Below are 15280 nucleotides of genomic sequence, written 5' to 3' on the forward strand. Positions count from 1 at the left end.
ATTTGTAGATCGTGGGGTACGGTATTAAAAGCCTTAACAAAATCCACACACACATCCCTCTAGCCAAACTACAGCTCACCTCAGAAGGGTTTCTCACCAAGTAGAGAACATTCCCATTTGTCAACACATGTATTTGCAAATGTGTGCAACCAGACCCCTGTTTTTAAAACGCATACTGTTAGACAGGTCAATTCGGTTGGTCACTGGCTGGTTGGTAAGTTGTGACTGGAAATCTCTGCATTTGTTTGATTTGTCAACACATGCAGCAGGGAAGTGGCTGTTTGCTGTGGTACACTGTTCCCCCACCAGCCCCTCCTGTCCATTCAAGGTGCTTGTATGATAACCTAGGATGGACTGTCAGGGAACACTGATAGAAGTGTACCATCACAGCTGCTTCCCTGCCATGTACTGAATATGAAGGAACCCTCTGCTAATGTAATGTGCCCACCTGAACCCCTTGTACCTTGTTTTGCTGACCCACTATACACTGCTCATCTCAAGTTGGACACAGAATTTAGCATCTGTACAGAAGATATAAAAAAAAAAAAAAAAAAAGGTTTGCGGGTCTTATTTTAAACAGGTAGGTTTTAATATTGGTTCAATTTGGTTTGCAATAAAGTTAGAACAGCTTGCTGATCACATCAATGTTTGGCAGGCTGTAGGTGTGAACATTTTAGAGTTCCCCAATATCTAAATCTTTGCCATTGGGTTCCGCCAAAGATCTGAGGGGGAAAAACCCCCCACACAAATGACTGGATATGGAAGTTTTCCCCCCTTTGCAATGGTTTAAAATTGTATTAATTAGGCCGACTGATCTGTAGCTTCAAGAATACACAAACACCTTGGCTTTGTGACTATTGATGTCACTTGATTATTGCCAACCTAAGGCTACCATTCAATAGGCTGTCCTTAAAATTCAGACTAATACAGCCAGCCGCCCCCCGGGCAGATAAATTTACTTCTGTTTTACCCCCCACCTCTCCAAGCCCCTTTTTCACGAGAAGAGATCGTGACCACCACAAACTCAATTCTCTCCACATACATTGTCTTTCATTTAAATTTTAAACTGAGCGGGTTATACAAGGTAATGTTTCATATACTTTAAAGCAGCCAAAAGCAGAATTTATGCCTTAAGCTGGATACACACTATCCAACTTTTGTGGTTAGATTTCCTTCAGATTTACCTTTTCTATGTAGTGCAAAGGGCCTGCCAGATTGCATACAAATTGAAAGTGTTTAGGTTTGACCTCATATATGGTTTTGGTAAGTCTAAAGGAAAAAGTCTTCAGAAAATCTTATAGTGTGTATGGCCCATTAGGCTGTAACCTTGTAATAAGTCTTAATACTCATGACTACTCCTGTTTAGCATTGCAACAGGTTTGATAAGGTCCCCCCTACCGTTTCGTCTTTTCAGGTGAGCTGAGCAGTTTTGCAGGTATAATGTGTGAAAACTAGAATGCTGCCAGAGGATTAGCACTTTGAATTTAACAAAACAAAGTTTTAGCCGATGTATAAAACTGTGCTCAATTAGAAACGCCTACACAAACAACCAGTGACACAAGGCTATGTTCAGACCTTTATTAACAGATGCTTGCAATTTGTTGACGTTTGAAAAAAATCAGGTGTACGTTTATTACAAATTAAAAATGAGGTTCTTAAAAATCCTTGGTTTGACCAGATAAGAAACAATTTAAAAACCTTTTACAGGTAGATTGCGAAAAAATATGTTTTTAAAAAATTCTCATTCCCAAAAGGAGACTTTAGATAAAAAATAAAACCCCGTCCCTGCAAGAAATCATGCAGGAGGACATTATCTGGTCAACAGCAAAAAGCAAGCACTTAAGGTCTTCAGTTCCGATTCTTTGTTCAATTTCTTATTGCTGGAATTTTCAATCTTGACTTTATGATGACAAAACTGCAAGAAAAACACAAGTTGCTTAAAATCCAAGCAAATTTTAAAAAAGTGTAACCTTAAAAACTTTCAAGAGGTTGGAAAAAATTAAAATGGCATGGAACATTTGTGATAAGTTCAAGTTTTACCAAGCATTTGTCAAATAGCCCTGAAAACAAGCTAGGTTTATCACCACCTGCCATGCTAAGCTCTGAAAAAGAAAAAAAGTCCCTATTCAACAATTTAATTTATTAAAGTCTTAAAAACTCTAGTTTCCTGTATACAAAGTGGCAACTGCATTCATCTGGACACTAACCCGGATGGTGGTAGAGGTGGTAAGCCGGTATTTTACTCAGCCCCGCCCTGCTCAGCCTCGGGAGCGGACGTGTTTTCTGCTGATGTTTCGGCTGCCTTGGTCTCTTTACCATCTTGTGGTTTATTAGGGTTTTCTGGGCGTCTGCGTCTGTAGTTGAAATTACGGCGGTACCGGCGTTGAGGTGGTTGCTGACTCTGGGTTCCTTCACCCTGATTTTCTTTGTCTTCCTCATTTTCATCTTCCCTGGGCTGTCGCTGACGAGGTGGTCCCCTGAACAAGATAGTAAACTCAAGAATCAAAACTAGCTCACCAACAGTCTTTCTGCAATGGAAAATGTGCTCTGTGGGGCCATTAAAGCTGTGCCCCCCCCCCCCCCCCAAAAAATGCAACACTTTGTACATTAAATTAAACATGCTACAAAAACTAGACACCAAGTCAACATAAAACAAGTTAGTTACCACATGTGATCTATGGAAGATAGAACAAGGTAACTGCATAGAATTACCTGCGGAATCTTGGTCTAAATCCTCTGTACATATTATTCTGCTGTCGCACTGGTCTGGCTTGGTCCCCATTACCTTGGTCTGATCCCTGTGGGGGTAAATAAGAAAATGGGTTTAGGTCTACAGAAACCAATGCCACACTACATATAGCCAGAATGACAGCGCTCTCCATTAGTTTTGCATCCAATGTTAAAGGCGATATTCATTCTTCTGTAAGCCTGTCTCTGATTTACAGACATTACTATGAAGTTCATTGAGCCAAATTGCTAAGCCTGCTGTCTTTCTAACTACTGTGCAGCAGATTACAGAAAGCGAAGTCCATTTCTGCCACAAATATTTTCACTTCGTCAGATAGCAAAACCATAATGAAAGTCTGCTAGCGACACCATAAAAGTGTGAAAACTGCACCTAGTAGGTGAAGTACAAATCTTACCTCTGCACCTTCCCCCTGCGGTGGTGGGGGGTTTGAATACTGTGGTCTTCGCCCATACGGTCTCCTGTAGTAGTATGGTGGGTATCGACGCCTCCGGAAAGGGCGTTGTTGATTAGCACCCTCTCCCTCTGGTGCTCCTTCAGTTACTTCTGGCTTTTCTCCTCCCTCATTTTGGTAGTTTTGCTGGTAATTGCGTGGAGGACCTCTACGACGTGGAAAGCGCCTGTAATTGCGATCTGCTGCATATTTGCTGCCTTGGACTGGAACTCCACCAGGACCAGTTACATTAGCTGCCTCTGCACCCTGTAGAGAAAAAAAAAGCCCATATGCATTTACAGGAATACAATATTCCATCTAAAAAGCATGTCTAGGTTTCGCAAGAAACAATTCTCATTTCGAGCAACCTGGATACACAAAGCATAATCTTGTGTCATACAGTGTGCTGACTGTATTCTTAGTAAAGGCTCATTTTCTCCAACATACATGTTACTTACCTGCTCTATGCATTGTTTTGCACAAAGCAGCCCTGATCCTCCCTCTTCAGCAAGTGCCCCCATGGAAAGCCGCTTTCCACTGGTGCACCTGTGCGTGCTTGCTCCCAAGCCATCCTGTCTGCATCAGTTGACGGAGCAAGCAGCTTGGCCCTCTGCAAATGATAATCTTGTGAAACCATGTGCATAACTGGGTGGGAGAGGCAGCAACACTGAGCATGGCAGTGAAAGGCTGTACAAAGGGGAGGGGGCATGCCAGGACAAGACTGATCATTGGAAGAGTAGCATAGCTAGAGAACAGACTACGCTGGAAGCATGCGTTTCTAGTGGTGGTCAAATAAAGGAAAGCGGGGGGCCTTGGCAGTACACAAGGGATTTCACACACAAAGAAGCAATACACATACAAGTACATTGTTCAGCAGCAACATCAGGAATATGAAATGTTTGTTACCCTAACGCTTTAAAACCCAACTACATCTAAATGCTTAGATGGGTACAAACTTGACAGTATATAAACATATCTGATCCGCACTTTGATCATTAAAAAAAAAAAAAAAAAAAAAAAAAAATTATATTGTTTCTAAAATCAGATAGCCCTCAAATCTTAGTTTTCAGGTACAGATTTACAAGCCTAGAAGAAATCTGACAAACAAAACCATCTCATTACTTTTACCAAAGATTGAAAAAAATTTAAATGGTTGGAAATATCTGCTCATTCGACATAGAGAAGGGAGGGGAAACAGCAGTCACTAAAAAAAGAAGGGAGACAAGATGCTTCCAAGTGCAGTATTGCATAAAACTGGTAAACTTACACTATTGATCAAACAAGCATGCTGATAGTATCCCGATATATATCCTACACCTCTAGGGTAGAGCCAACCAGCAAGATGGCCACCCCGGCTTCAAGAACCACACTGGTTGTAATAGTTTCACAGCATGTGCAGATCCCACCTTTGTCAGACTGGGTCTGACTAATGCTGGCCATACACTAAACGAAAAAACGAATACAGAGAGCAAATGATCGAGCCATAATGTAATGATGAATAAGTGTTCAATGGACATAAATCCCGTTTTTTCGTTTCTTTAACATACCTAGTGCCAAGTTTGGATGAAAAAAGCATTAACCTTTCAATTTATCGTTGGGCAGAAAGTTTCCAAACGTGTCGTTTTTTTTGGCTCAAAAACCTCGCAACCGATTAGTCATGCCCATTAACTGGCTGAAAAACAAAGCCTGTCCAAGTGACCGAATTTTAGCCGATTTTTTGTATCGTGTATGGCCACCAAACAGAGCAATCCACGCATTCTCCGAAATGCATTAATCCCCACTTCTGGTCCAGCGTGGTTCCAGAAGCCAGGTGGCATCTTGCCCCCTCACTTCTGTCACAGCTGCTGGTCAGCTCTACCCCTAGAGGTGTAGGACAGAATATCACCATGCCGGTTTCAAAGATCTTGGAAGTATTAACCGAATACATACTGCACTTAGAAGCACCTTCTGGAACAGGGAAAACACAGTTCCAACCTCTCCAAAAAACAAATAAAAACCACCACAGCGCAAGATAGTAGCTTAGAATGCCCATATATACTTTCGAGGTCAGCAAAAAAACTACTGGTTGACGTGACGGTCAGGCAACAAGCACTTAGAAAAAAAGTCAGCAATGACTGTGCAAGCTTTCTAGAGTGCTCCAGTTCTCTTTTGCAGACATATGGGCATTACCCGTGGCCATGCCATAGCTACCGGCACATATAAATCAGTGTTGAGCTATAAAATGTGCTATACTGCTCACTTCAGGATTCCAAAGTGAGGCCCAGTCTAACAATTGCAGGGAGGAGAAAATGAGCGAAAATGGCAAAGGTCATGCGACAGGGCTTTATTCAGAGAAGACTTCATAGGACACTGCAAGTCTACACCTCGCAATTTATAAATTTATAGCAATACACTCACATGCGGTAAATACTGGATCCTCTGTACAGAGCAGCATCGACTGTTTTAAGCCTCATGGAGGCTGCCAGTCAACCTGATTGCCATACTTTGATGAAAAGGTTTAAAGTTGTGGGACCCAATTAGAAAAATTATACAATACTAGTATTGCAGCAAAACAAGTTTGAAGACTAACCTTTTCTCCCTCCACTACATCAAATTCTACTGTTTCTCCATCTCCCACACTGCGAAGATACTTCCTTGGATTGTTCTTCTTAATGGCAGTCTGAAAAGACACAAATTAGTCAACACACACACTTGCTTGTTAAGAGTTAAGGCATTTGTATGGTTAAAGTGCTGACGTGGTAGCCAAATGGCACTCGTACAGCTCTTGGGTGAAATAAGACAAACACTAATGCCCCGTACACACGTGCAGATTGTCGGCCGACGACCGATTGTAGGCTTGTTAGTATGATGCTTCCAACAGCGCACTTTCGGCCGAACAGAATCTGTCGTGCAAGCATTAAAATTTTTGTATGCCGACACCAGAACGGCCGATTGTTCCTCAGTCAGTACAGAATTCGGCCGACAGACAGCAGATTTGCAAGACTGGGCATGCTCAGAAAAGAAAAAAAAAAAAAAAGACAAGGAAAGTTAACCATCACATGACATCACTTCTGCAGTCGGCTGTTGGCCAACAATATTCGTGTGCAGTCTGGCAGTTTTCAACAGACACGACAGCACTGGACAAAAGACGGCCAATCGTTCGGCCGACAATCTGCACGTGTTTACGAGGCATAACCCTAAAAGTTTAATACTGCTGTGTATGCATCTGGTTTAAACATTTGTGTGCAGGTTCTGAAAGCTCAGACAGATTGGGGGAGGGGGGGGGGGGGGGAGTTAGAAGAGGGAAAAACCCCCACACCACACATTTCTACCAACACCTGCAAATATTTGCCAGTTTTGTAATGTTTAAACGCAAGCTAGTTTTTTTTTTTTTTTTTTTTTTTTTTTTTTTTTAAGTAGTGACAACTACAGTACCAACCACTAACCTACAGGCACTAAGACTGTCATGAATAATGGCACATATGATGATATTCTCTTTTCAACACATCCTATTAATGCTGGCAATGTTACCTTACATACCCAGTCGAAGTGCAAAACAAACAAAAACCCACACAACTAGAGGCATGTATATTTTAGTATAATCAGATCACCAATTTAAAATTTTGGCAGCAGGCAAGGAAAACATACTAAGCAAAGTCATCTTACCTGGTGTACAAAGACATCTTCCTTGGTGTCATTCCTAGAATGTAAAGATTCACAGATCAGTTTTACAGACAGTTAATTTATGGTTTTATCCTAGTGTTACCCAATTTGTTAGATTAAGAAAATGCTGCAGCAAATATCAAACTTTAGAATAAAATGTAAATCTTAACATTAAATCTACTCATTCACAGCAGGGTTTGTTTACTAAAACTGGAATGCACAAAATCTGATGCAGTTCGGCACAGAAACCAGCCAGCTTGTAGGGTGTATGTATTCAATAAGCTAAAATTGGAAACAGATCTGGTGCAGTTGTGTATGGTAGCCAATCAGTTTTCAACTTAGCTTGTTGAAATTTAAGTTCTGACAAACGTATACCTGGAATCTGATTGGTTTCTGCGCAGAGCTGCACCAGATTTTACCCATGCCAGTTTTAGCAAATCAACCCCAGTGAAAAAACCTGGTGCAGTTATGCAAGGCAACCAAACAGCTTCTTTCATATTTAAAGTAGTAGTAAACTGCCAGAAACAATGGCTCTACCTGCAGGTTTAGGTCAGAATTTACTAGTATGCACCACTTACTAGCACATTATAACAGACTAACCTGTACCCCAAACAATCCAGTGCTGCACTGTCACAGCTTTCCAGGCTCCAAATGTATGAATGGTCGGGCTACGTTATGTCATACATGCAGGAGCCCTCTGCTCCAGCGCAGTATACTGTCTCTTCAGAGCGTATGCACCAGTGACGTCACTGTGTCAATATCTCCTAATCAGTGCAAGTTTTAAGGGATATTCACTACCTACAGGTAAACCTTATAGGAATACCTGTAGATACAAGTTCAAAAGTTGGAGTTTATTACAACTTTAAAGGTTTAAACAAGCTGAAAATAGAAAGGGATTGGCTGACATTTGAGTTTTAATACTCAAAAATGTTAGAAGGCCTTGCCTTTCTACATTCTCAGGCCATGTGTTTCTTGGTGATCACATGCCCAGCCATTTCCAGAACAGAGACATACTAACAGCAAACCATACTACAGTGAGAAGAGATACTAACCCCAATACACTCAACTTCCCTGGAACAAAGTCCTCATGTAACATTTTGGTGCCACTCCTTATTTGTAACATTTCTCAGCAACATGAAAATGAAAAAAGCTTCCATGTGTCTAATCCCACTTCCATAGAGGAAAACTTGAAGCCATTCCAAAACATTTACAAACTGTTAGAGTGAAATTAAAGCATCCCCACTGCAGTACTAACAGCTTTGTTTCAAAGTGCATGTCCACTTCTGCAGACAACTGGGCCACCACCTACGTTTTATTGGTTACATGCACTTATTCACAAAGCAAAATTTAAAAAATATTGTTGCCTATTTTTTTTTAAACTTTAGTGATGTTTTTCTCTGCTATGAAAAGTGTAAGAAAGGGCTGGAGAGTTCTGCGTACCACAATTAAGCCTCTGCATGGTGCTGGCACATCTCTGTCAGTTGTAGACTAGAACAGTCTGTCCTTACAAACAATTTGTTACAGAGGGAAGCTCAGTGCACCCCCCATATTATTACTGTACTCATTTGTTCAGAGTAGTCTGCAGTCCACCCAAAGGCCTGCTCTATGCTCTAAAGACAGAGGTAAAAGCTTTTGTAGACTGAAATTGAACATTAGTGGGTTTTTTTTTTTTAAAGAAAATGTGACCAAAATCCAGGAATTGAACAGACCCCCCCCCAACAGTTTACCATATTTATACAAGACACTGAGCAGTATAAAGCAGCTACATCACTCAGTAACAGATTAGATTTTGGACACCAGCCATCACTCAATATAAATCTTTACCTTTAAAGCAGTATTATTAACCTATTGCAGCTTACCAATTCTTAGATGTGATGGCTGCATTGGTTCTCTTTAGACCAATTTTCTTCTGATCTAGCCATTATTTTCCCCATCCCAAACTGCTCTGCAGCTGTAGCAGTTAGGCCTCATTCACACTTATGCATCTTGTCCTGCGACTTGGGACTGTTAAGTCACATGACAAGATTTCCAATGAGTACCATTCATATCTGTGCGACCGATGCGTTTTGAGGTCCATAGACCAAGACTATACAAGCATTGCTTCAAGTCCAGACAAAATTGTGCGACTTGGGTTGCACCAGTGTGAAAGGGGTCTGAGAGGATTGAAATACCCCAGAGTGCCCATTGATAGTGGTACTTACAATGGTCAGCTTTTGTCATGAATAATCTTCATACCAAAATGTAGAGTTTGCTGTAACTGCAGGGCGAGTTAGCATAACTAAATCTGCTAGTCCATATACCACCCCCCCCCCCCCCCCCCCGATTGATTGGCACACTTCCACTCTGGATAAAGGAGCACAGATTTGGACAGCAGTTGTCCAAAGCTGCCCCCTGTGGTCCTCCATCCAGAGTGAAGGTGTGCCAGATCACACGGAAAAATAAAAGCCTAAGCAGTTCACACTATGAACTGCATGTAGTTCATTGTACAGGAACCAGAACACATTCCTGTGCAACGCACGTGATTCAAGGTGGCGAGATTTGAGCCCATCCATTTTGAAAGGGCTCAAATCGCACCAAAGGTATGCATGTACTTTTTTTTTTAGGGGACACCCAGCAACTATTGCGTTGTTGCACACTGTGCAATGCAGACACCGTTTGAGGTGTTTAATATGTATTGAGACCTGCAAAGGAACGCAAGGGCAGGGCGACTGGAACAAGAGGGGGGGGGGACATGCAGCAGATTCCCACACATTAAAACAGGGGGGAGCAAGGGCAGTGCGATTGGAACAAGAGATGGGGGGAGAAATCCAGATTCCCACACCACATTAAAATGAAAGGGGGAGCAGCCACATCTAAATGATTAAGACGCAACATGTTGCATCCAAAAATTTTGATTTTTACATTTTTTTTTTTGGGGGGGGGGGGGGGGGATTTCATATAAAAAAATTGAAAAATATTTTTTCAAAATTGACACTTTTTTTTGTTTATAGCGCAAAAAGTAAAAAATATCGCACAGGTGATCAAATACCACCAAAAGAAAGCTTTGTTTGTGGGAAAGAAAAAAAAAAAAAAGACGTAAATTTAGTTTGGGTACGGCGTCGCACGACCGTGCAATTGTCAGTTAAAGTCGCACAGTGCCGAATCACAAAAAGTGGCCTGGACGTAAGACAGCAAAATCCTCCGGTGGTAAAGTGGTTAGTATCGCTTTCTAAAACCTGGTAGTCAGAAATTGTACATCAGAACAGACAAGAGATGGAGGGGACATGCAGATTCCCACACCACATTAAAACGAACAGGGGGGGGAGCAAGGGCAGTGTGATTGGAACAAGAGATGGGGGAAGACATGCAGATTCCCACACCACATTAAAATGAACAGGGGGGGGGGGGCAGCCACCACATCTAAATGATTAAGATACAACACGTTGCATCCAGGATTTTGGATTTAATATCACTTTCTAAAACCTGGTAGCCAGACATTGTACATCAGAACAGAGCTCTATGTAAGGCACTCACCTGTTAATAAACCCATATCCGTTACGCACATTAAACCATTTGACTGTGCCCAAAACCTTGGTTGCTGAAAAGAAAAAAACAAATATAAACAAACTCAGCCACTACATCCGGGTATATTTCCGATCAGCCCATGTGGCCCCGTGACCTTGTGTTTATCGAATCAGGGCTAAAGTCCACCGAGTAAAGCCTTGATTAAATAAGGGAGAGGCAACAAATAAGAGCATGCAGGCGGGTTGAATCGGGGCCTATGGGAGAGGGATGAGCCGATCCCTTCACTAGAAAGCACTACGGAGGCACCACGTGGCTGGAGCCGGTGTTCCGTGAGAATTACCTACCCCGTGAGAATTACCTACCCCTCGTCACTTCCGGCCAGGAACAGCTGAGCAGCGCAGCAGTGCGCATGCTCACAGGGCCGGATACCTAAAGGGACGACAGAGGAGCTGACTAGTGCGCATGCGCACTAGTATGGAAATAGGACGGTGTACCGTGGAAAAAACCTACCCACGCGTCGGTTAAATAAAACAGCGGGGTTGCAATACGAATCATCTCCGCTCATGTGGCTGTCACTTCCCTGCTCTCGGCAAGTAAATATAAAAGCGGCTGGCGTCTCCGTGATTTATGTTTACATACACCCGCCGCCGCTTTTATATTTACTTGCCGAGAGCAGGGAAGTGACAGCCACAGGAGCGGAGATGATTCGTATTGCAGCCCAGTTGTTTTAATGTAACGGCTGCATTCCATACAGTGCCGTGAACCGGAAGTGACGAGGGGTAGGTTTTTCTCACGGGTAGGTAATTCTCACGCTACACCGGGCCAACTACTAGGCTGCTCCTCCGCTCCGCCATCATCCAAGCGGGGCCCTGCAATGAGACGTGCACCCCCCAGACTGCCTCCACGTGTGCGGGCAGAGGACGGCGGCTGGGGGGGGGGGGGGGGGGTGGTGAGCGAGGCGGGGTCTGGGAGGGGACGGGTAGGCCGCGAGGAACGGGCGGACATTTTGAGAGCCCCGATGCTGCGAGGACACAGGAAGCGATGACGTCACGGCCGCGAGGAGGAAAGAAGAGGGGGGGGCGCGCGCCGCTCACTCACAGCGTGCGGCACTCGTAACGGGCCCCGCCATTAACCCCTTCCCTCCCGCCCCGACACACTTACCGATGACCTTCTTCTCCCCCACAGTGGCCGCCGGTTCCGGGCCGGACTTGTCTTCCAAGGCGGCTGGCTGCTGCTGTGTTTCCACGTCGCTGCTCATGGTGGCTTTTAAGGGATTTTGGTTTTATTTTTCTGGTTGCCTATCAGAGATGGTGACTTCGGGCCGGCGGTGTGGCTCGCTGTTCCTTCCCCGGGTGTTGATGGTAACTCAGGCCGGCGGTGGGGGGCTGCTGCCTTCGAGCTCCCTGCTGTCCGCTCTCCGCTCCCGCTACCGATCGAACTGCCCAAGATGACGTGACAGACAGGTTAATCCTCGTAGACTGCCCGCCTCGCGCGCCCGCCCATTGGCTCGCCGTTCAGTCAGTCCGGAAACTCGGCGTCTCATTGGTCGGCGCGCGCCCGGGTGCCGCAGGATTGGCGGGAGGGTTTTCGCGGACGGACGCGATTGGCCGGGACGGGTGTCAGTCAGGAGGATTGGCGGGCATTAGTCTCGACCATGGCCTCAGACGGCTCCAGAGCTGCTCTGAATACTAAAAGGGTGAAGAGAGAGGGGGGCAGGGAGAAGACAACGTGATAAGTTCAAATCCACACTCACCATTTTTATTCCCCTCTATTCCTCAATGGCATGTATTAAATACACCAATAAAAGACACAAATAATAAAGAGAATGACACCATTTTTTATTTTTGATATCTTGTGTTAGTGACGGTCATTATCGTGAGGTGATAACACGATAAGGGGGCGATGCAAGGCATGCGTTTCAGACACGTTGCCAATGAATGGCGTTGGCTTGATTGGCTAACTGCGTCAACGAATGCAAAATGCAGCATGGTGGCATTAACAGACCCCACAGCAAACAAAGGATTTTCTCTTCTCCATGAATCGCGCCTGTGCTAGAAAATACACAGCACCGCAGCCAATGAGAGGCTGGGCTCACACCGCGTTCCTTGCTTTTAGCGCACGGTAAACACACTTGAGTTGATGTGCGCTGACATGCATCTTATCGTGTCGCATCAATACGCAACGTTTTCCACAGCAGAAGGCGAAATACTTTATGTTCTGCTTCAAGCACGCTGCGACACATTCAGGGCCCAGTCACACCGCGTTCCTGGCTTTTAGCGCACGGTAAACGCACTTGAGTTGATGTGCGCTGACATGCATCTTATCGTGTCGCATCAATACGCAACGTTTTCCACAGCAGAAGGCAAAATACTTTTATGTTCTGCTTGAAGCACGCTGCAACACATTCAGGGCCCAGTCACACCGCGTTCCTGGCTTTTAGCGCACGGTAAACGCACTTGAGTTGATGTGCGTTGACATGCATCTTATCGTGTCGCATCCATATGCAACGTTTTCCACAGCAGAAGGCAAAATACTTTTTGTTCTGCTTAACGCACGCTGCAACACATTTGGGGCCCGGTCACACCGCGTGTGTTGCATTTAACGCTCAATAAACACACTTGGGTTGAAATGCGCGGACATGCATCTTCCTATTGAGCCATATCAATGCGCAACTTTTTCCACAGCAAAAGGCAAAATACTATACGTTTTGCTTGACGCACGCTGCAACACATTCAGGGCCCGGTCACACTGCGTGTGTTGCATTTTTAACGCTCATTAAACACACTTGAGTTGACGTGCGCTGACATGCATCTTCCTATTAAGCCACGTCAGTTGATAAATTCAAATCCGCACTCACCATTTTTATTCCCCTCTATTCCTCAATGGCATGTATTAATTACACCAACAAAAGACAGAAATAAAAAAGAGAATGACACCATTTTTTATATTTGATATCTTGTGTTAGTGACGGTCATTATCGTGAGGTGATAACACGATAAGGGGTGACGCAAGGCATGCGTTTCTGATGCGTTGCCAACGAATGGCTTTGGCTTGATTGGCTAACTGCGTCAATGAATGCAAAATGCAGCATGGTGGCATTAACAGACCCCACAGCAAACAAAGTATTTTATGTTCTGCTTCAAGCATGCTGCAACACATTCAGGGCCCAGTCACACCGCGTTCCTGGCTTTTAGCGCACGGTAAACGCACTTGAGTTGATGTGCGTTGACATGCATCTTATCATGTTGCATCAATACTTTTTGTTCTGCTTAACGCACGCTGCGACACATTTGGGGCCCAGTCACAACGGGTGTGTTGCATTTAACGCTCATTAAACACACAAGTTGAAATGCGTGGATATGCATCTTCCTATTGAGCAACATCAATGCGCAACTTTTTCCACAGCAAAAGGCAAAATACTATACGTTTTGCTTAACGCACGCTGCAACACATTCAGGGCCCAGTCACACCGTGTGTGTTGCATTTAAAGCACGTTAAACACATTTGAGTTGGCGTGCGCTGACATGCATCTTCCTATTGAGCCACATCAATGCGCTTATTTTTCCACAGCAGAAGGAAAAATACTATACCTTCTGCTTAATGCACGCTGCAACACATTCAGGGCCCAGTCACACTGCATGTGTTGTATTTAACACACGGTAAACACACTTGAGTTGACGTGCGCTGACATGCATCTTCCTATTGAGCCACATCAATGCGCATCTTTTTCCACAGCAGAAGGCAAAATACTTTATGTTCTGCTTAACGCACACTGCAACACATTCAGGGCCCAGTCACAACGCGTGTGTAGTATTTAGCTCACATTAAACACACTTGAGTTGATGTGCACTGGCATGCATCTTCCTATCCTGTCACATCAATGTGCATCTTTTTCCACGGCAGAAGGCATAATATTTTTTGTTTGGCTTTCCGCACGCTGCAACATATTCAGGGTCCATTCACAGCACATGCATTGGGCTGCATTGTTTAAAGCTGAAATCGTTTGTTTCCAATAGGCCTAGTTTACACCAAAATGCCGCGTTGATGTGCATTAGGTGAAAATGGAATATGCGCCAAGTAAAAGCAGCGCTGCAGGACGTGTTAGGAAAAAATGAAATAAGGCCCATTTCACAGGGACAATCTGATCAGATGTCCCTGTCAATTTTTCAGGTGGATCTGAACTGAAGCACCATGTTATTGTATGCGCAGACAGATGTAAACACAAATATGCAAAAACGCTTTAAATAAGCCAGAAAAACGCCAGTAAATTGCTACGCTCAGGTATGACTGGAGCCTAAACACTGTCACTGTACTTATGACACTGGCTGGGAAGGGGTTTACATCTTGGGGTGATCAAGGGGTTAAATGTGTGCCTAACTCTGTGTAATGTGTGTGTTATGTGGTGCTTTTAGTAAGCAATCTTGCTGTTTTTTTCTCTGCTTTGCGGGGAATAAAAAAAAAAACAGCAAGATCGCCTGTCAGTGTTCAGAGCTCTGTGTTGTTTACAACACAGAGTTTCCTTCCCTGAATGACAAAGCCGATCAGTGGGCGCCGGCGATCATTCCTTGGCTGGCACACGCTGATCAGCTTGTGCTGTGACAAATCACAGCACAGCCGGGGCAACGGCCGCGCGAGCACACCCCCAACTGGAAGTGCTGGATCATGTATCAGATACATGATCCAGCACAGAGCAACCACCCTGATGCAGTATATATGCGTGGGCGGTCGTCAAGTGGTTAAAGCGATTACATTTAAGGCACGGCTCTGGTGATAATGGTCAGGGTACTAGTCTGTTTACATCAGCTCTAATCGGAAATTTCAAGCACTAAATCGGCTGGTTTCATGGCTGGTCATGTGTGCAGCGTCATGGAAACTGCAGATGTAAACAAAGGCCCAAGATGGTGCTCTCCTCAGCTGTAAAGGATAGTGTAGCTTAGTTCCGTTTAAGGCTCAGT

At 44.2% G+C, this 15280-nt stretch overlaps 2 protein-coding genes across 2 annotated transcripts in view; both read right to left on the bottom strand.

Annotated features, from left to right (window-relative positions):
• LOC309568843 (claudin-16-like) overlaps positions 1–15280 on the bottom strand; it is a gene marked incomplete at its 3' end in the record, with an annotated part of 113981 nt that overhangs the window by 64625 nt on the left and 34076 nt on the right. The window lies entirely within an intron of this gene.
• Positions 1565–11598, bottom strand: YBX1 (Y-box binding protein 1). The gene is made up of 8 exons (XM_082273646.1): positions 11487–11598; positions 10335–10398; positions 6825–6858; positions 5749–5838; positions 3144–3446; positions 2713–2798; positions 2208–2477; positions 1565–1915 (listed from the first exon to the last, which is right to left on the bottom strand). The coding sequence occupies exons 1-7, from the start codon at positions 11581–11583 to the stop codon at positions 2240–2242; spliced, it is 912 nt and encodes a 303-aa protein (XP_082129772.1). The 5' UTR covers positions 11584–11598; the 3' UTR covers positions 1565–1915; positions 2208–2239.

Source organism: Pelophylax lessonae, assembly GCF_965119305.1.
Source record: "Pelophylax lessonae genome assembly, chromosome: 12".
Taxonomy (NCBI): domain Eukaryota; kingdom Metazoa; phylum Chordata; class Amphibia; order Anura; family Ranidae; genus Pelophylax; species Pelophylax lessonae.

Coding starts and splice junctions, on each gene's coding strand:
- YBX1 (XM_082273646.1), bottom strand. CDS start 11,583: ATGAGCAGCGACGTGGAAACACAGCAGCAGCCAGCCGCCTTGGAAGAC. Junction 2,799..3,143: donor CGCAGGGGGAAGGTGCAGAG/GTAAGATTTGTA, acceptor TTACCCCCACAG/GGATCAGACCAAGGTAATGG. Junction 2,478..2,712: donor TTTAGACCAAGATTCCGCAG/GTAATTCTATGC, acceptor TATCTTGTTCAG/GGGACCACCTCGTCAGCGAC.